At 54.9% G+C, this 19,390-nt stretch overlaps 2 protein-coding genes across 13 annotated transcripts in view; one reads left to right on the top strand and one right to left on the bottom strand.

Annotated features, from left to right (window-relative positions):
* Window positions 1-16,329, top strand: part of SZT2 (SZT2 subunit of KICSTOR complex) — a 65,938-nt gene extending 49,609 nt beyond the window's left edge. For 7 of the 11 annotated variants that reach the window (XM_030913191.1, XM_030913200.1, XM_030913193.1 and 4 more), the window contains 31 exons: window positions 381-510; window positions 2,358-2,510; window positions 2,593-2,695; window positions 2,782-2,887; window positions 2,979-3,090; window positions 3,887-4,005; window positions 4,117-4,281; window positions 4,553-4,637; window positions 4,800-4,964; window positions 5,064-5,231; window positions 5,636-5,769; window positions 6,404-6,570; window positions 6,695-6,792; window positions 6,877-7,009; window positions 7,191-7,321; window positions 7,448-7,548; window positions 7,622-7,798; window positions 7,999-8,266; window positions 8,368-8,447; window positions 8,532-8,657; window positions 8,777-8,976; window positions 11,073-11,163; window positions 11,358-11,438; window positions 11,521-11,595; window positions 12,130-12,343; window positions 12,718-12,871; window positions 13,021-13,143; window positions 13,251-13,656; window positions 13,784-13,900; window positions 15,277-15,345; window positions 15,503-16,327. In XM_030913191.1, coding sequence (XP_030769051.1) covers window positions 381-510; window positions 2,358-2,510; window positions 2,593-2,695; window positions 2,782-2,887; window positions 2,979-3,090; window positions 3,887-4,005; window positions 4,117-4,281; window positions 4,553-4,637; window positions 4,800-4,964; window positions 5,064-5,231; window positions 5,636-5,769; window positions 6,404-6,570; window positions 6,695-6,792; window positions 6,877-7,009; window positions 7,191-7,321; window positions 7,448-7,548; window positions 7,622-7,798; window positions 7,999-8,266; window positions 8,368-8,447; window positions 8,532-8,657; window positions 8,777-8,976; window positions 11,073-11,163; window positions 11,358-11,438; window positions 11,521-11,595; window positions 12,130-12,343; window positions 12,718-12,871; window positions 13,021-13,143; window positions 13,251-13,656; window positions 13,784-13,900; window positions 15,277-15,345; window positions 15,503-15,646 — 4,395 coding nt within the window. In that variant the 3' untranslated portion in view covers window positions 15,647-16,327. Of the gene's footprint in view, window positions 1-380; window positions 511-2,357; window positions 2,511-2,592; window positions 2,696-2,781; window positions 2,888-2,978; window positions 3,091-3,886; window positions 4,006-4,116; window positions 4,282-4,552; window positions 4,638-4,799; window positions 4,965-5,063; window positions 5,232-5,635; window positions 5,770-6,403; window positions 6,571-6,694; window positions 6,793-6,876; window positions 7,010-7,190; window positions 7,322-7,447; window positions 7,549-7,621; window positions 7,799-7,998; window positions 8,267-8,367; window positions 8,448-8,531; window positions 8,658-8,776; window positions 8,977-11,072; window positions 11,164-11,357; window positions 11,439-11,520; window positions 11,596-12,129; window positions 12,344-12,717; window positions 12,872-13,020; window positions 13,144-13,250; window positions 13,657-13,783; window positions 13,901-15,276; window positions 15,346-15,502 lie in introns of all 11 variants that reach the window. The other 4 variants (XM_030913192.1, XM_030913195.1, XM_030913197.1 and 1 more) reach the window with 3 other exon arrangements.
* Window positions 15,773-19,163, bottom strand: HYI (hydroxypyruvate isomerase (putative)). Of its 2 annotated transcripts, XM_010371881.2 has the most exons (8): window positions 18,762-19,155; window positions 18,563-18,674; window positions 17,384-17,498; window positions 17,118-17,196; window positions 16,978-17,027; window positions 16,824-16,893; window positions 16,576-16,710; window positions 15,773-16,478 (listed from the first exon to the last, which is right to left on the bottom strand). In XM_010371881.2, exons 1-8 carry the CDS (start codon window positions 18,958-18,960, stop codon window positions 16,366-16,368), a joined length of 873 nt encoding a protein of 290 aa, XP_010370183.1. In that variant the 5' UTR covers window positions 18,961-19,155; the 3' UTR covers window positions 15,773-16,365. The 2 variants fall into 2 exon arrangements, with proteins under 2 accessions (XP_010370183.1, XP_010370182.1); XM_010371880.2 differs by having other exon boundaries at window positions 15,773-16,710; window positions 18,762-19,163.
* Window positions 19,164-19,390: the final 227 nt, after the last annotated feature.

Below are 19,390 nucleotides of genomic sequence, written 5' to 3' on the forward strand. Positions count from 1 at the left end.
ACAGTTGACAACTGAATTACACAACTTATTTCAATTACAATTGTGAAGAATCCTAGAAGGAACAGTAGAAGCTGCTATGAAAGCATGTAACAGGAATCTGACCATCTGAAGTATCAGGGGAAGCTTCTTAGAGGAAGTGATTTTTAAGCTGAGACCCGAAGGATGGTGAACAGATTCTGGCGCTAAAGGGGCAAGTGTCCCTGACTGAGAATCACTCTCAGAGGCCTGAGCTCTGACCTCTCAGTGATGACTGATACTCTTGTTGACCTCCAATCCCCAGTGATAGTGGTCATTCTCTCTGGCATTTGATCACCCCTGACCACCACCACCCACTTAGGAGGAGATACTTCCGTTCCCTGACCTCGTGCTCCTTCTCCCAGCGACTGCTTCTTCAAGACCTTCATGACAGCCACGTGTGTAACTCTCTTCTGGTGGCCGAGAGTGAAGAAGATCTGTGGCGCAGCGAGACTCCCTTCCACTCCCGTCAGCGGGCACCACTGCCCAGTGATGGTGAGATCCCACCCACGAGCCTCCATCACAAGGCAGTGCTGCTGCCCTTTCTTTTACTGAATACTCTGATGAAAGCTGAGGGCAGAGTCCTCATTACTTGGTCATCAGTGCCACGTACTAGAGAGAGAGCAAGAAGGATGGGACAGGAAAGGATCACTGGACTTGGCTGCTGAACGTCATTGGCTGATGAACGTCAGTGATTTTCATGGAAGTACTTTCAGTAGAGAGATGGGAATAGAAAGCAGATGAAATTAAAAGTGAAAGAGGGTGATAGGTGGGGCAGAGAATAACTACTCTTGCAAGTAGCTTGGCAGTGAAGACAGAAAATAGATACGGCAGTAACTAAAGGAAGATGGGGGCAAGGAAGGAGCTTTAAAATAAAGTAGAGACTTGAGCGTGTTTATATTCTATAGGGGAAGAGCCAGTGGAGAGGGAGAGGTTGAAGAATACAGAAGAGGAGAGATCATTGAAGGGGCATCAGGCCATGATCCGTCTTCCTAAGAGCCTGCCTCTGCCTGGCCCTGTCTCGTTACCCAGAATGACCGTCTTTCCCTGGCAGGGAAATAGACAGGAATGAAGAGTTTGGGGGAGTGAGGACAAGCAGGCCAGTTCCCATGTAAGAGAAATCCAGAGGGGAGGAGCCTGAAGGCCAGTAGAATTGGCCTTCTAATTGGCTGTTCCTCCAGACAGGCAGCCACAGGACTGCTTTGGGATTTCCGGTCATGGTAAGGGAACACGATAATCCATTCAAGATAGTAACTGAAGTCTCAACACTTCTCCCTTCTCTTACTCCTGATAACCTCTCACACAAACGGATAGAGGAAAAGCTGAACCATAACATTCCTTTGCAGTTCTTCTCTGGTTTAAAAGTAAAATCAGACTACTCATTATTTTTAACATTCTCAGCAAGTCTGTAGACAAATGTTTCTGACATCTGCAGGAGAGTGCATCTCTCAGCATATGCTGGGATCTCCTCCTTATCAAAGCAGAGTCCCCATAATTAGTGGACTCTCATGGTTTCGAAGGCATCTTCTGCAAATTGAAGATGCGCTAGGACAGGCGAACACTTTTACTTCAAAATGACTTCCAGCAGCCTGAGATGTAAGACCAGTCAGAACCCCAGACACAGCCCTTCCTCATTTTAGTCTCTCCAGAATTTTCCCCTGAAACCCTTAGCAACCAGCATTCCGTTCCAGAGCCTCTGCCTCTACACAGAAACTGCAGCCTCCTGGGTAGCCTGTGTGCTGTTCACACTTGACAGCAGCTTCTCTGAGAGCAAAACTGCCACTTTGATCCACCGCAAGCTCCCTGGAAACCTGAAAAGGGTCAAAGGAGGCATTGTACTGTGGCCATGGGCTCCTGTGTACTGCCACACTACCCTTTGGGTTTGTTGGCGCTTCTGTCCTCCAAACCCCAGGACACAGTTTATCCCTCCTCTGCAGCTGGTGTGCATAAGCAGCCATACCCTTTTGGTTTTAATGAGGTTACTGTTGGAACTCCCCGGAGGACATAGTGCTACAGTGCTACTGACACATATTATGACAGGGTCAGAATCTCTTGGCATGATCTTGAGAATTTCCTCATGCTTTGTCTGCCTTGTTACCTCTCCTTAGCTCCTTCTCTAAGTCTCCTTTAGATACTTCTAGAAACCTTTGTGCTATGACCTGTGTTCCTAAGGGCACGTGTCTGCCTGGCCCTGTTGTGTTACCCAAAATGATCATCATTTATCTGCAGTAATCAGGGACAGGTCTGGAGGAGAGGGCAAGTATACCAGTTCCCAGGTGAGAAGTCTGTGGAGGGCAGAGGGTGGCGTGTCCCATTTGTAATCCCTGCTCCCCTTCCCCCAGATTATGCTGCTGATGAGAGCTGTGCGCCTCGAGGGTACCTGGCAGCCACAATGCAGTTTGTCCCTGGCCATTTCTCCTGTGATGTTGTGTGGGGAACTGTGATCCGAGTCCATTCACGCCTCAAAATGGGACCCAGCATGGGGGTCTCTCGGGGTATGTGATTGGCATGACAGGGCAGGTGAGCATTGGAAGGATCTGGAAAAGGCAGTTTCCTGAGCCCATGTTACTTCCCCAGCCATCCAGGCCCTGCGCTCTGTGCTCAATGCCTTCTCTGTGGTGAACCGGAAAAACATGTTTGTTTATCAGGAACGAGCAACGAAGGCTGTGTACTATCTTCGGTACGTGGCCCTTGGAAGGTGGGTAGGGCATGAGTTAAGGATGGCATGGGAGGAGGCATGTCCAAAGACATGCTGCTCTCTCCCAGGCTCCTGGAGACATCCTGCAGTGACCGACCATGGAAAGGGGATGCGTTGCCCCCTTCCCTCGCTCTGTCCCGAAGCCAAGAGCCCATCTACTCTGAGGAAGCCTCGGCATGTATCACTCCCACTGCCTGATGCCCCTGTGTGCCCCCTTGCACTTTGCTCTCTGGAGCCAGGACCCTGACCACAGTTTTCTCTGTAGGGTCCTCGTTCTCCCTTAGACATGGCCTCCAGCCGCAGTTCAGATGCTGCTCGTCCTGTGGGCCAAGTGGACAGACATATCCAGCTGCTGGTCCATGGTGTTGGGCAGGCAGGTAAGGTCTGAGGAGGGGGTAGGGGAGTGGCCACATGAGGCTCCAGAACCCTCTGGGACTTCTCTTAGAACCTTGCAAGCATTACACTGAAGTTATGTAACAGTTGCAGCCCAAGACCTGGCACATACTAAGTGAGCCATAAATATTAGCTGGAGGCTCCAGACCCTCTGGAACTTCTCTTAGAACCTTGTATTACTCCGCCTTGGGCCCCTCCTCTAGTTCCTGCTGTGCTCAGGGCTTTCCGCAAGCAGGAGCTGCATGGGAAGGGACTGGCTTCCGCCATGTTCAGGGATAGGACTGCAGTTGATTGAGGCGCAGCTTGGGGAAGAGGAGCTGGGGTGACTGGAGAACTGGTGGTGCCACCGGCTTGATACCAGACCGGGTTCGGGGTTAAGAGGATGGTTATTTGTGATATATTTTGCCCGAGGTGTTCAGTAGGCAACTGGATTTTCCAGCTAATATTTATAGCTCAGTTAACATGCTGGTCTTGGGCTGAGACTGTTACATAACTTCTAGTGTAATTCTTGCAACAAACTAATGAGGATGATGCTATTATAATTTTTATTTTATGGATGAAGGCACTGAGGTTTTGAGAGTAAAACTCAAAAAGTATCCACAGTCACATAGTGAGCAGCTTGGCAGAATTGGAACCTAGTGCTGACTACCTCCAGAGCCAGCATTCGTAACACTGCCTCTAGTATACAGGGAATTGTTTGAGTTTGGCATCTTAGGGTTGCTATGGGGGTAGCTGGTTCCTCTACCAGTGTCCCCACCTTCCCACCATGGCTGTGTCAAGGTCCTGAGATCACGGATGAGCTCGTGCGAGTTCTGTGTCGGCGCCTGGATGAGGCCACACTGGACGTCATCACAGTCATGCTTGTTCGGAACTGCAAGCTAACGCCAGCTGATGTGGAGGTCAGCTCCCCTCCAGGCACCAGCATCCTTCCCAGACTCAGCCACAGGTGCTGGGACAGTCTAGGCTGGAACTTCTGCATTCAGCTCTGCCCTCTTCTTCCCACTCTGTAGTTCATCCAGCCCCCTGGAAGTCTCCCCTCAGAGGTGCTGCATCTGGCCCTACCCACGTCCTGCAGGCCCTGGCTTCCAGCCCTGGCGTGGTACCTACGGCAGAACTTGCTCATCTTCCTGCACTCTCCCAAGTACACAGACAGCAACAGCCGGAACCACTTCCAAGTGAGATTGCTCTCATCTCTCTCCACACTCATGTGCACCCCTGCCGCCTGCCCCACGCACATCCTTACTGACTCTTTCCTACAGATACCACTATATGTACCTTTGTCCATGGACCCGGGTATACCCGTGCCCCCTGGGGACCATTATTACCCACCTGTGTCTTCTCGTGCTCCCATGTCTACCTGCACCATGTTCCCCACTGTGGGCACCCATCCCTGAGGGTTTTGTCCATTTGCTTGGTCTTAGTGCTCTGTGGCTGTTCTTTCCCCAGCATCCACTCCCACCACAGGGTGGCCTCCCTGACTTGGACATCTACTTGTATAACAAGCCTGGTGGACAGGGCACTGGGGGCAAAGGTATGGTGCAGGGCACGGGCCTGTGGCACCACCAGGTGAGGGAAAGCCTTTTGTCATCCTGTTGCTGAGAGGACCTTTCCCAGGCTTGCAGCTGAGTGGAGGGTCTTGGGAGGGGTGGTCTGCAAGTCCCACAGCTGAACCTTCCTATGCATTTCTACCCAGGGGTTGCCTGCATCACTCTAGCCTTTGTGGATGAAGCAGGGGCCCCCTTGTCAGTGGCGTTGTGGCCCCCCTCCTCTCCGGGACCCCCAGACCCACTGCGAGAGGAGGAATTTGAGCAACTGACCCAGGTCATCCGCTGCCCGGTTGTTGTGGACGGTTCTTCAGGTGGGACAGCTTGGTCAGAGGATGAGGTGTTCAGTTATTGCTGTGGGAGGTAAGGGTGGTGAGTAGAGGGGGATCTAGGGTCCCCTGTTCTCCTTCCAGCTCAGAATGGGGCCCCACGGCTTCGACTGGATGTGTGGGAAAAGGGGAACATCAGTATTGTGCAGCTGGAGGAGAAGTTCCGAGGAGCAGCTCGCCAGGCCCTGGCCGATGCCATCATCGAACTTCAGCTGCTACCAGCTTCACTATGTACAGAGGACACACCCCCAGGTACGCAAGTCAAGAGGTCCTTGGGGTCCAGAGAATGTCACAGATCCAGGCAAGACAGTGTGGCAGGTGAGGGTACAAAGATGGGGTTTAGGGGAAGCATTACAGAAAACTACTACATCAGAATCACTTACTTACAGTTGTCCATGAGCTTGTCTGTGCATCATCCAGGTGCTACACTGGCAGCAGTGAATGGCTGCAGCTGCTCACCCACTTAGACAGGGCTGTTGCATCAGAAGCTCACTTCATATTAACACATGCGGCTGCACACTATCAGTTGTATATACTGTCATTCACTGACAGGTAGAGGAGGAGGCAGGTCACTGTCATATCAGTCTTGAGATTCAGTTTTCTGGAATGGGGATTGATGATCAGTGATGGGTGTCTGTAATATCTGGTGTCCGCAGGAAGTCTCAGGAACGGATCGTTGGAAACTAAGAGCTCTGCAGGCCGAGCTAGCACCTTTCCCCCTGCCCCTGTCCCTGGGGAGCCTGTGACTCCACCCAGCAAAGCTGGCCGGCGTAGCTTCTGGGATATGCTGGTAATGGGAGGAAGTGGTGAAGTGGGCATCTACCTTTCTGCCTGCCTCCTAGCTCCTCTTACACTCCCTCCTGCCTCCCAGTCCCCTATAGGCCTTGCCACAGTCTCCTTCCATATAAAACTGCTCTGACCTGCCAGAGACCATGGCATGTACCTTTAGTCCCAGCTCCTCAGGAGGATGAAGTAGGAGGATTTTACTTCAGGCCAAGAGTTCAAGGCTGTAGTACGTTGTGATCATGCCTGTTAATGGCCACTGCACTCCAGCCTGGGCAACATAGAAACACTCTCTTAAAAAAAACAAAACAAAAACTGCTCTGTCTTTTGGACTAGAGTTTGCAGAATGTGGCAGTTCTCACTGATGTAGAAGGAGCCTTAACTTACTATGTACCTTCACTTCCATTTTTCTTGTCGGATCCTCACGACAGCTTGCAAGATAAGTAGAGCTTTTACAGTGAGGAAGGTGAGGCTCAGGAAAGTTAAGTAACCTGCCCAGGGCTCCTTAGCCTGCCCTTGGGGAAGCTAGGGTCTGAACCCAGACCTCTGAATCCTCCTAGCTGACTGCTGTTCCATAGTGCCTCCATCCCACACCTTTCCTCTTCCCAGTAGCCCTTCCTCATTCACTGCATTGCCCCCAGAGTAAAACAGAATGTGGGGATTTGGGTTCCCCCAAAACAACTGATGACATTGTCCTGGATCGGCCAGAAGACACTCGGGGCCGGAGGCGTCACAAAACCGAGAGTGTTCGGACTCCCGGTGGAGCTGAGCGGGCACCGGGCTCAGATTCTGGAGCCCAGAGACAAAGGTGTGTGTGTGGTGGTATTGTGCCCTGAGAGAGTATGGGTGTGAAGTCACAGATGGGCCGTGGTCTGTATAAACATACAAGTGTCATGTATGGACATGAGGCTCTTACTCCCACTGTCTTTCAGACGCCGGACCACACAGCTAGAAGAGGGTGAGGTGGGGACCCTTCATCCTGTGTTTGCCCGTGCTGCTCGGCGCTGGATGGAATTTATGGTTCAGATTGGTGAGACCCCAGCCTCCCCTCCCATCCCTCAACCCCAGCCTGGTCTCCATCCTGCAGCTCCATAGTGACTCCTCTGCCTCCCAGGTTGTGCCTCAGTGTCCAGAAGCTCCACCCACATGGTGTCCCGGTTCCTCCTTCCATCCATCCTGTCTGAGTTCACCGCACTAGTCACCTCAATGGCTGGAGACACCAGTGTCCGCATCTTTGAGCAGCGTTTGTGAGTGTAGATCCTATAGAATTGAAGGGAACTCCCCTAAACTTGCTAAAAGCTGGGCCTATAGGAAGCCAAACCTGAGGAAACTGAGCTAGGAGAGGTGGAAACAAGGCCCAGGGAGGTGAAGACTAGGCCAGGGAGTGGTGTCATGGATGGCCTTTCTGTCTGCCCTCCCTTTCAATAGGGGTTCGGAGCCAGAGATCTTCAGCCCTTGTTCCCCTGGGCAACTGGGCCCGTCTCCCCGCCCTGCAGCTGAGCGGCGTCTGCTGCTTCTGGGAAGGAACTTCTTGCAGTGGAGGAGACCAACACAGCAGGGTGAGGGCATGGCCTGTGGGGGTAGGCTAAGAGTAACTGGTGGGGTCTCCAACCTTGCAGAGGGGAGGGTGGGATCAAGGGGGATCTGTTCCCAGGCCCCTGTTGTGCCCCTCCCCCACCCTGTAGCTGCCAAAGCCATGCAGCGCTTCGAGCCAGGAGGTGATGGGAGCTCAGGACGAAATGCTCCCCGGCAGAGGCTCTTGCTACTGGAGGTCGTGGACAAGAAGGTAGATATGGGGCTAGGGACTGGGTGGGAAGAGGGGTTCCATATTCTCACTGACCCTGACCCCCGACCTCCAGCTACAGCTGCTGACCTACAACTGGGCTCCAGACCTGGGGGCAGCATTGGGCCGAGCACTGGTTCGCCTGGTGCAGTGGCAGAATGCACGAGCCCATCTCATCTTCTGCTTACTCAGCCAGAAGCTTGGACTCTTCCATCATTATGGCCAGTTGGACTTCCCCGTGCGAGACGAAAAGGTACCTGCTGCTCTGGCTCTTCCTATAGTTCTGGCTACTGGGAGGTCAGTTAAAGGAAAAACCAGCTCAGAAGCTGGAAAGATGGGACAGACTGAGGGCAGAGGTAGTGGGGAGGGAGAGTCTGAGAGAGGAAGCCATGGGATGAGAGAGAGGGTCCGAGGGCAAAGGCTGTGAACCCATTGCAATGCTCCGTCTCTCAGGAGCCAAACCCATTCCTGCTGCCAACCATGGAAGTGGAGACCCTCATCCGGAGTGCAAGTCCCCCGCTGAGCCGTGAGCAGGGCCGGCTGAGTGGGTCCTCTCGTGGTGGGGGTCCCCTTCCCCTGGACACATTCCCCTTTGACGAGGCCCTAAGGGATATCACGGCTGCCCGCCCCAGCTCCATACTTGGTCCTGTGCCCAGACCTCCTGATCCTGTCACCTACCATGGACAACAGTTCCTAGAGATCAAGATGGCAGAGCGCAGAGGTGAGGGTACTGGGACAGGTAGCGGGGACAGGAAATCTGTAGAGTCTGGGAGGAAGCGGGTGACAATGCCTGGGGCTACTATTAATGCCTTCAACCCTCAGAGCTGGAGCGCCAGATGAAGATGGAAAACCTGTTTGTAACCTGGCAGCAGCGTTCTACTCCAGCCACCATGCCCATCAGTGTGAGTGACCCCAGCTTGCATCTTCCTCGAGGATCTGTGATCCTGCCCCGTCACTGCTCCATGCTCACTGCCCTGTTTCCCCAGGCTGGAGAGCTGGAGACCCTGAAGCAGTCATCCCGCCTGGTACATTACTGTGCAACAGCCATGCTCTTCGACCCAGCTGCCTGGCTGCATGGGCCCCCAGAGACCTCTGGACTCCCTGAGGGGCAGGTGAGGCTGACTCCCAGACTTCTAGGAGACCTTTGCTTACCCCACAGTGACCCCCCTCTTCCATCCCCAGCAGGATGGTTGACGGTGAGGAGAATCTTCCTTGATCTTTACTCTCACAGCGGCGCCATCGCCCTGAGTCAGGGTCTGGAAGCCGAGAGGCCCCCACAAGCTGTGAATCCTTGGATGTGTCGCCCCCGGGAGCCCGTGAGGAGCCTTGGCTGAAGGAGCTGAGCTTGGCTTTCCTGCAGCAATATGTGCAGTATCTGCAGAGCATAGGTTTTGTGCTGGTACCACTGCGGCCCCCCTCACCTGCCCGCAGGTGAGCCTGTCCCTGCTTTCCCTTCTGTCTTCTCCTCCTGCACTGCAAGTGAGGCCCCACAGGCCCTTCTTCCTTTTACAAGGTCCTATGTTGACAACTCGGGCTGGGCCCGTGCATGTTCATCCCACCAGGTTCGCACACGTGTGAGGGTTTTGGATACTTTCACACAGCCCTCGGACGTGTCCTGCAGACCTTGTATGCTTTGTGGAACTCATGATGACACTTGTACACAGAACTGTGTCCATTCTCACAAAGCTTATGCCCACACATTATCTTGTACACTTACACGCTTGCATACATCCCCCCATGTGAATTTTTTTTGGAGACGGAATCTCGCTCCGTCGCCTAGGCTGGAGTACAGTGGCGCGATCTCGGCTCACTGCAACCTCCACCTCCTGGGTTTGAGCAATTCTTGTGCCTCAGTCTGCCAAGTAGCTGGGATTACAGGTGCACACCACCCTGCCTGGCTAATTTTTTGTATTTTAGTAGAGATGGGGTGTCACCATGTTGCCTAAGCTGGTCTTGAACTCCTCAACTCAGGCAGTCTGCCCACCTCAGCCTCCCAAAGTGCTAGGATTGTAGGTGTGAGCCATTACGTCCAGCCTGCACATGTGAATCTTGTACATACTCCTAAGTCTCTGGATCTAGGCCTTAATGATTCCTGTCCTGATCATCCCACTGACCTCTCCTGAGATTTGATGTGGTTCTTGGCCCAGGGAAGTCCTTTTCTCACCAAGGACCTCTATGCTAGGCCTACTTGCATCACTGTTCTCGGTCTGTTCTTGGTCATGTTCACCCACTGGCCAGTACTGACAGGTCTGAGTCTTGGGAAGTAGGCAGCCCCTCTGTCACCACCTCCATTTCCCCTGAGCGCAGGGACAACTCTGCAGCCACCTTTTCATCCACCATTAAATCTCAGATTCCCATGGTTGTGGCCCGTGCTGTATGTTCCTCTCCAGATTCTGTGTTCCCTGCCCTTTCCCAGTAGCTGTATGCGAAAAATGAGCTGTTCATCTTACACACAGCTACTTTTGTGTTTCCAGATTTGTGAGTTTATCAAGGCATGTTCTCCTTCCTCTGTTTTCAGTTAGAACCTTTTCAAGCCAGTAGTCCAGAAAGCCAGTTCTAACTCTCCCATGTTTCTGTGCCCAGCTCTCCACTACCCAGGTTTCCCTCTCTTCCAGGCATTAGGAAGAGAAGGCGCGCCTGCCTCTCCTGTGTTCCCATCTCAGAGGCCAGGCTGGCCCCTCCAACCCTGGGGAGGAGCTGCACAGCGTGCTGCCTTGACAGTTCCCAGCTCTAGGAGCTTCTCTAAAGGACTTTAATTTGCACACTTGCCATCAGTTACGCTCTTCCCCCGAAATCTGAATTCCTTTTTAAAACAAGACACTGAGTTAAAAAAAAAAACTGTTTCTGCAGCAAAATTTAAAGCCAGGCCTTCCCTTCCCACCAATCTTTAACAATCACTAAGTCTTGTCCCAGTTTCCTTGAGGTTTAAATGGGACACTTTTTCCGCCAGAGGTTTTGACCCCCAGCAAGAATTCTGGCATTCTATAGCCCCTTGGCGTGAGTGGGTCCCCCTGACCCCTTCTGTTCTGTCCCTTCTTCGCAGTCCTTCCCATGCTTCCCTTCTCCCCTATCCTTTGCACTAAACTGTGATGAGCAATATGCCTCTTAAAGCCTGGAACTGCCATCCCCCAATCAAAAGACAGCAGCTTTTCCCTCTCAGAGGAAGGTACCTAACCAGGCATCAAGCATCTCCTTGAATTTTCCTAATCAAATCGTAGACATGCATCACCCTCCCCCTTCTCTCTCCTGCCTAGCACGCACCCTCTCAGTAGCAGAGAGGCTTAGACTCCACCTCCCTACTGAGCACTGTTTTTGCCTCCCTTGAAGCAGCAGCTGCTGTGGAGAAAGCCCGGCCCTGCAGTCTAGACCTGGACTCCAGGCCCAGCCTTGCCACTCACAGTGGCACCTTTGTGGGCCTGTTTCCTACCCTGCAAAATGATTCCATGTAAAACGGATTCTGGGTCTGATCACTGTGACTGCATGCCACTTGCCTGCCTCATCCTCTTATCCCTCCTCCTTTTCTGCAGCACCAGCCGGCCACGGGCCATGGCTATCCTTGGAACAGAGGGTCGAGGCTCCTTCTCCTGCCCTAAAACCAAGACTGATGGGAGCCCCAAGGTAACGTGTCATATAATGGTAAAGTTACTGATGCTGAATTACTTTCCCACGGCCTGAGGTCATTGACCCTGAGTGATGTACCGAGGTCACTGATCCCAGACTGACACCATTAAAGTCAGGGTCCAAGGGACTTCCACCCTACTGATTCGAGGCTAGTGAGCCCCCAATCCTTGCCCCGTTTTTCCTTTCTTCAGAGTACTAGCTCTCCAGTAACCACCTACCACCTGCAGCGGGCACTGCCTGGGGGCATCATCCTCATGGAACTGACATTCCAGGTAAGCAGGAGGAGCACTGAGTGGAGAGAGCCAGACCCACCTGTCTCTTGCCTTCCTGATCTCATCTTCACCTTCCCTCCAGGGCTGTTACTTCTGTGTCAAACAGTTTGCCCTGGAATGTTCCCGAATCCCAATGGGGCAGGCTGTCAACTCACAGGTATGTGGATGAGGTGTAGGCACAGTCAGTGCACCCCAGTGTCCTGTGGGCAGCATAGCTCCATGTCCCATTTGCCAGGCAGTAGAGTAATGCAGTGGGCAGGCTGGCCTAGTGACTGATCCAGTGCTGTGGCCTGGCTAGGTCAGTGCTCATTCTGGTGAGCTGCACTCACTACCAGGCTGATCCCGTCGGTCATCCAAAGTGTGTTCAGCTGTAGCCCTGAGGCAGCACAGTGCCTGGTCTGGCCTGTAGTCATCTAGGGTCTGTGGCAGACCCTAGTGGAATCTGGGATACAGCAAAATGGCCCAGTTTCTCAAAATGGCCCTAGTTTCATGGAAGTAGTTACAATACAGTATGAAAAAGGGAGGCTAGAATGAGGAGGCCTTCCCACAGAAACCATTCTGGCAGAGGGCATTCCACTGGGCCACAGCCGCAGAGGAAAGATTGCACTTCATCCCGCGGAAGGAGGGAAACATGTATTGGGCAGCCAGTGCAGCCACACCCTAACCCTGTCTCCTGCTGCTGCCTCCCCAGCTGTCTATGCTGTTCACAGAGGAGTGTGACAAGGTGCGGGACCTGATGCACGTGCACTCGTTCAGCTATGACTTCCATCTGCGCCTTGTGCACCAGCACGTGCTAGGCGCCCACCTGGTGCTGCGGCACGGCTACCACCTCACCACCTTCCTGCGACACTTCCTGGCCCACCACCCCGACGGACCCCACTTCGGCCGCAATCACATTTACCAAGGTCAGTGCCCAAGGGCAAGCCAGTGAACCCAAAAAAGAACAGGCCACAGGTGCCTCCAGGTCAGGGCTGGTGGAACCACCTCCCTGGACAGGTGGTCCCATGTTGTTAATTACCTCATGTCACATATATCATGTCCCCATGTTTCTGTCCTGTGTCTTTCTTACCAGAGTTTGGACCCCATGTCACATGTTCCCTGCCCTCTGAGTAACTTTTGTCCCATCTCAGTGTTCCACAGGAATGCAGGAGCTCCTAAGGAAAGCAGACCCTCTCTACCTGCCAGTCAGAGCTTTAAAGACTCCCATCCCTGTGCCCCACCAGATCAGTGTGTCTGTCCTAGGCTTAGTGTCTGCTGTCTCCTGTTACTTACCCCTCAGGGACATTGGAGCTCCCCACACCACTCATCGCTGCCCACCAGCTGTACAACTACGTGGCTGACCATGCCAGCTCTTATCACATGAAGCCATTGCGAATGGCCCGGCCAGGGGGCCCAGAACACAATGAGTATGCCCTGGTGTCGGCATGGCACAGGTAAGGCTGGGAGGGGCATCCAGCATGCACGCTGCAGGAGCTGGGGCTGGGACATACTTGCAGTAGGGAGACCCGTGTTTTCTTGGGCAGGGTGAGGTTTGTTTCATTAGAACACCAGAGTTGACATCTCCCCAACCTGTCCTTCACAGCTCTGGCTCCTACCTGGATTCTGAGGGACTTCGCCACCAGGATGACTTTGATGTGTCTCTGCTTGTCTGTCACTGTGCTGCACCCTTTGAGGAGCAAGGAGAGGCTGAGCGGCACGTTCTGCGGTCAGCAGATCCCCTACCTTGAACACGCCCATTTCCCAGCCTGCCCCGCCCTGCCCTGTGTGTCTCTTGCTATGACCACCACTCTCCTGCCCTGCTCCCCACCCCAGGCTACAGTTCTTCGTGGTGCTCACCAGCCAGCGAGAGCTCTTCCCCAGGCTCACTGCTGACATGCGCCGCTTCCGGAAGCCACCCAGACTGCCCCCTGAGCCAGAGGCTCCTGGGAGTTCAGCTGGCAGCCCTGGGGAGGCCTCAGGGCTCGTTCTAGCGCCAGGACCGGCTCCTCTGTTCCCACCACTGGCTGCAGAGGTGGGCATGGCACGGGCACGACTGGCTCAGCTGGTACGGCTGGCTGGAGGGCACTGCCGTCGGGACACCCTTTGGAAGCGCCTCTTCTTGCTGGAGCCACCAGGGCCTGATCGACTGCGGCTAGGGGGGCGCCTGGCTCTGGCAGAGCTAGAGGAGCTCCTAGAAGCAGTCCATACCAAATCCATTGGGGACATCGACCCCCAGCTGGTAAGGGACTGTGGGCTCCCAAAAGAGCTGGGATAGATGCCAGGAATTCCACTGGCAGCCAGGGCAGAGAGCACAGGAATCTGAGGTGACTGGCACAGAAGACTCAGGCCTGTGGCTCCTCCCCCAGGACTGCTTCCTATCCATGACAGTCTCCTGGTACCAGAGCCTGATCAAAGTTCTCCTAAGCCGCTTCCCCCAGAGTTGTCGCCATTTCCAAAGCCCAGACTTGGGAACTCAGTACCTGGTAAGTCCCCTTGAGCTTACTCTGAAAGGGAAACATAGCAGAAATCCTCACCAGACAGATGCGCCCCTAGCCTGACCAAACAAGCTCTCCTCTGGAGGCCTAGACAGAATGGGACTCCACAGATACATGTAAAACCCTTCCAGTACCGGGCGTCGAGCTACAGTACGTGATTCTCTGAGCAGCTCTGCCCTCAAAGACTCACCAAGAACACAAGCCTTGGCTTGAGATCCTGAGGGCCAGGCTCTGGAACTGACAACCCAAGGAGCTCTCAGAACTTCGTCAGTAGGCTGGAGCCCCAGAAAGGACTCCGTGGGCTTTAAAGCGTTGTTACTCAAAGTGTGGTCCACAGACCAGCAGCCGCAGCACCTGGGAGCTTGCTGAAACGCAGGCTCTCCGGCCACATCTGAGACTGCTGACTCGGGATCTGCAGGTTGCCAGTCTCCCCAGTTGATTTGTGTGCACACTGAAGTTTGAAAGCGCTGCTATAAAGGACAGGTAGAGAGAGCTGTGGTGGTGGAGCATGGGGCATTAAGGAGCCCACAGAGATGGGCCCGGCCAGAGCTGAGGTTCAAGAGAGGAGGCATTACGAGAGAAGATTCCAAGTGAGAAAGTAGGAGGTGGAGCCAGGTGAGGTATCCTGCAGCACAGCGCTTGTGCAGAGGATTCATTTCAGGGTGCAGGAAGGGTCTCCCAGAGAAGCCGACGTTTGTTAGGATGAGGCTGCAGTAGTGTCAGCGGTTGTGAATAGAGGGGGGTGCCCCTGTGGGTGGTGGGAAGGCTGGAGCAGGAGTGGGTTTTGGGGAAGGGTGACAAGTCCAACCTGGGGGAAGCTGAGTCTGGGGTCCATAAGGCCCTTCACTGTCTGCAAGGTTTGTGGGTACCAGGGATTCAAGCTCAGGAGAGTCGTAGGCAGCAGCTCTGTGAACAGGTGGTAACTGAAGCCTTGGGAGAGCAAATCATCCCGGGGTGGATCACCAAGCAGAGTGTTAGGGAGCAGACAGACATAAGGGGACAGGACAATCCCAGGGGTGGTCAGAGAGGAGTCCCAGGACAGGAGGCAAGGAGGTTGTGCCAGGGGTACAGCACTCTCCACTGATTGGCTTCAGTGTACCAGGCTCTGTGTGGGGCCTCCAGGATCAACTGTTACCCCACATTCTGACGCAGCTCAGATGGGCTGACCGGCAAGCCAGTGAGGATGAGGACTGAGGCTCAATTTGGAGACATGGTTCTATGTGACCTCGGGGTGCAGATGGGGTGAGGCGTGGAGATGGAAGTAGGCCTCTCCTCATCCTCCCTTCACCTCAGGATGCCCTGTGGAAGGGTCTGTGTCACCTCGGGGAAGAGACCTCAGTCCCCTTCTCATCTTTTCACTGCAGGTTGTGCTGAATCAGAAGTTCACTGACTGCTTTGTGCTGGTGTTTCTGGACTCCCACTTAGGAAAGACGGTGAGAACAAGTCGGGGGCTTTGTGTCAGCCTTGTGGAAGGCTGTACCCCAAATGTATGGAGCCTGCGGGTTGGGGTGCCCACCCTTTCTGAGCCCTGCCTCCTGTCCCCACCCATGCCCTCCTCTCACCAGCGCACCCCCACCATGTTCCCCACAGTCTCTGACAGTGGTTTTCCGAGAGCCCTTCCCAGTACAGCCCCAGGACAGCGAGAGCCCCCCTGCCCAACTAGTCTCCACCTACCACCACTTGGAGTCTGTCATCAACACAGCCTGTTTCACCCTCTGGACCCGCCTCCTCTGAGGGAGTGGACTGGACCACTGCATGTCACTGTTCCTCGGATCATGGGTCTACAAGGTTGCCCACCAGAGGCAGGACTGACCAGCCATTCTGGGCCCCACGGCAAGCCAGACACTGAGTGACACCAAAGGCTTTGTAACTATGTCTTGGGGGTCTGCTGCCCCAGCCTGGCAGCAGAGAACTGCCCTCCTCAAACACCCGCAGCCAGTGACCCATCCAGGACTTCAGAGGGTCAGGTCAACCCCAAGGACCCCTTGGGCCCTTCTGGGGTACTCCTTTCTGCCCACCTGGTAGAGTCTCAGGAGTTCACACGGGGTGGCAAAAACCCCCTAGAGCTCCTCTACCTGATCCTGCCCCCCAGCCTTTGACCACGGTCAGCCACCTGTGTCCCTTGAGCCCTCGGGTCTTCACTTCCCACTTGGACATCACTGCTGGACATTCCCATTGAGATGACACCTGGGTTCCAATCCCAGCTTTGCCTTTGAAACACCTGTGGCCACTGTCAAGTCCCTTTGCTCTCAGACCCTGGGATTCTCATCCTTTAATGAGAAGGTGGGCTCAGAAGCTCTCCTATCTCCACAGCAACCCTGGCACTGGCTTCTTAATGGGAGGGAAGCAACAGAAACTGAAGTGTTAGACACTATGTGTCCCCCCCACCCCATAACAGAGACATAAGACAATGTTCAGCAGGTCGTCTTTAATGCAGAGGAGGAGATGGGATCTCACTCGCTGTCTAGAGGCATGTGGGTGGTGTGCAGGCCCTCGCTGGCCACCTCTGGGTGGCCCCGCCTATCCCAGTATGAACGTAGCCAACTCAAGCCCTCTACTGTGTCTCCTGTAGGGAGAGGGAGGCCTCGGCATCTCAGCCGACAAGGAGAAAACAGCCCCTGTCCAGTCCCTCCAGAGCTCCCTTCCCCAGGGCCACCCCTCACCTTGAGGCTGATACTCGCAGCCCACAAAGCCTTTGTAGCCTTCATCTTCCAGCAGTTGAAACAGATAGGGGAAATTCAGCTCTCCGGGGCTGCTGGGCTCCCCTCGGCCTGGGACCTGTGCCACCTGCACATGCCCTGGGGACAGATGTGGACAGATGTGGACAAATGTGGGGTCCAGGCTCCTGCCAGGGCCTGAAGAACAGATGTGGAGATTGAAAGGGTGGGAGGGCAAAGGAAGCTCCTCTCACCAACAATGGGTAGGAACTCCCGAATGTTTCCTGTCAGGTTCCCATCCATGATCTGCCAGTGGAATATGTCCTGGGGAAGAGGATACTACAGTCCGAGACCCCGCAGGCCCCACCCTCCTTCCCGTCTTCGAAGTACCCCCTTTCTTCCACTTACCATTTGTAATTGGAGGTTGGGTCTTCCGACCTTCTGTAAGATGGCTGCCGCTGTAAGAGAAGCCAGGGAGAGGGGGCCGTGAGCCTCGAGGAGAACACAGGAATCAAAAGGGACAGAAGGAGACAGGGCTGGGGTCATACCCTGCTGGGGCGTGTCCAGGAAGTACTGGGGGTCAGTGATGCGGGTATTGATGGGCTCCAGCAGTCCCACGAGGTCCTCCTAGCAGCATGTTGGGTGCTGTGAATAGAGCTCCTTCCCAAGTTTGTCCCCCATCAGTCACTGATCAAGGCCCTCACCTGTCCCTCTGACCTAGGCTGGCAGCCTCACGTGCTGTCCCCACTGTGCACCCCCTCCTCCGCACACCCACAAAGACATGTAAGTACATGTGTGTTTCCACCTTTCTCACCTGAGCCAAAACCCCAGCTGCATGCCTCAGATTCTCCAGAAAAACCATCTCCATCTCAGCTTTGACTGCTCTTCGATCAGCTCCCTGGGGTACTCGGCCAGCCATCAGGTGGATCCTGTGAGGAAGATGGACTGGAGGCCTTGCCTCCCTTGGCTCTCTGCACCTCTTCCAGGATTCCCTGCCGGCCCTTGCCTGTCTCCCCAGGTCTCCAGTCCATGGCACCCGAGCCACAATGCCCAGGCATCCCAGCACTTTTCAGAGACACTTCAGTGACGGCCTAGGGGAAGCCCTTTCCCAGACACCTCAGCGTCCACCCACCGCCCCCTGCCTCCAGTACTTTCCACCTTTCCTTCCCTCGGTCCTCCTCCTCAACCTATAACCTGCTAAATTCTCACCTTTAAAAATTATCCTGACCCTTGCTTGCCCTTCTCAGGTATTCCGTGCTGCTGTCTCTACTTCCTCTCCTTGCATCTACTACTTAGACTCTTCCCATCTTTTTTCTGCCCCCACCATTGACCCGTAGTGATCCCCTCTTGCTAATTCTTTCTGAGCCTGTTTGGCCTCTGCAGGATTTGACATTTGATCAGCCCCATTTGAGCCGTCCACCTCCTCCCATCATCCCCTGATCTTATCAGCCACATCCAGCTCTGAACAGACATTCCAGGCCTCCCCACCCCAACAGGCTACATACATGTCCAGCCTTAGGAACGCTGCAGAACACACCAGGCTGCCTCTTGCCACAGCACCCTTGCTGGGAATACTTTACCTTCTGCCCATCAAGCAATGCCCACTCCTTGAAGACAGTCCAAGCATCACTACCTGTAAGCAGCTTTCTCTGATCCAGACAGGGTTAGGTGCTTACCCCTGCTCCCACAGCTTCCTGGAATAGGCCTGTCCTCAAATGGATCACTGCATATATTTACTCTCCTATCTTCCTAGGCAGACTGAGCTCCCAGCATGGGATCCCAGCATGGGGTGAGCATGAAAGAGTGGCAAACGGACTGGCACAGGACAGATAAAATATAAAAGGCAATTTACAAAGGACCAGGACCGCAGAGGCGGAGATAGGCCAGTGGGCTCAGACTTCTGAGCGTCTCAGACCTCAGGTCCTCGACTCCCTGAACCTGCGGCAGGGTCATGGGTCACAGAGGGGTGGGGCTTCGGATGGAGGCGGGGTACCTGGGACAGCCCAGGGCCTTGGCGTATCGCACGGCCTGCTCCAGACCCTGTCGGAAGGCCGCCTGTCTCCCGGGGACGGCCCCCAGCCCCATTTCCCCTTTCTCTTGGTCTCCTGCAAAGAGAACGGACCTCAGCCCCCGACTCGGGCACTGCCCTGCCCGCGCCCCGCCCCCCACCAGCCTCCCGGCCCGCGGCGCACCCGGGGGCGTGTTGATCAGCACAAGCCGCAGCCCCGCTTCTCGCGCGGCGCGCGCCAGCACCTCAGGCGGCTCCGCGTAAGGCCAGGCCACTTCGACAGCCTCGAAGCCCGAGCTGCCCGCGGCCCGCAGCCGCGCGGGGAGGCCGAGGAGCTCGGGGAATAGCCAGGACAGATTGGCGGAGAAGCGCAGCGCCGCCATGCCTGGGAGGCCGGGCCGGGCAGAGTCCGAGGGCTCCAAAGGCGGCGGGCGGGGCGGGGCTCTCCTTCCTGGCCCTGCGAACAAACGTGCACTCTTCGGGGTTAGAAAAGCGAAGTGCTGTAAAAATCCGGGCCTTCGCGAAAAGCGCCTTCCGTGAGCGAGAGAGGGAGCGCGGGGAGAGGCGAAGGGGCGGGGCGAGGGCAGCCGGAAAAGGAGCGGGGCTCGCGCGGGGAGAAGGTGGGGAGGCCGGGCTCTCGGACCGAAAGCCGGACGCGGGGCAAGAGAGAGCTGGCTGCCCGAGGGCCAGGTTGCAATGGTGGGACGTGCACTTTAATACTGAGTCTTTCCTCTGTTTATAAAAATGCTATCTGTTCGTTAAGCAACATTTGAAAGCTGTGTAACCAAATAAAGAAGCATTTTTATACCACCA

Source organism: Rhinopithecus roxellana, chromosome 12 (genome assembly GCF_007565055.1).
Source record: "Rhinopithecus roxellana isolate Shanxi Qingling chromosome 12, ASM756505v1, whole genome shotgun sequence".
Taxonomy (NCBI): Eukaryota; Metazoa; Chordata; class Mammalia; order Primates; family Cercopithecidae; genus Rhinopithecus; species Rhinopithecus roxellana.

Excerpts from the sequence above, each read along its gene's own strand:
- HYI (XM_010371880.2), bottom strand. The coding sequence starts at position 18,960 with ATGGCGGCGCTGCGCTTCTCCGCCAATCTGTCCTGGCTATTCCCCGAG. Across the intron at positions 17,028-17,117 it reads CCTGGACACGCCCCAGCAGG|CGGCAGCCATCTTACAGAAG; the intron begins GTATGACCCCAG and ends CTTCTCTTACAG. Across the intron at positions 16,711-16,823 it reads GGAGTTCCTACCCATTGTTG|GGCATGTGCAGGTGGCACAG; the intron begins GTGAGAGGAGCT and ends ATCTGTCCCCAG.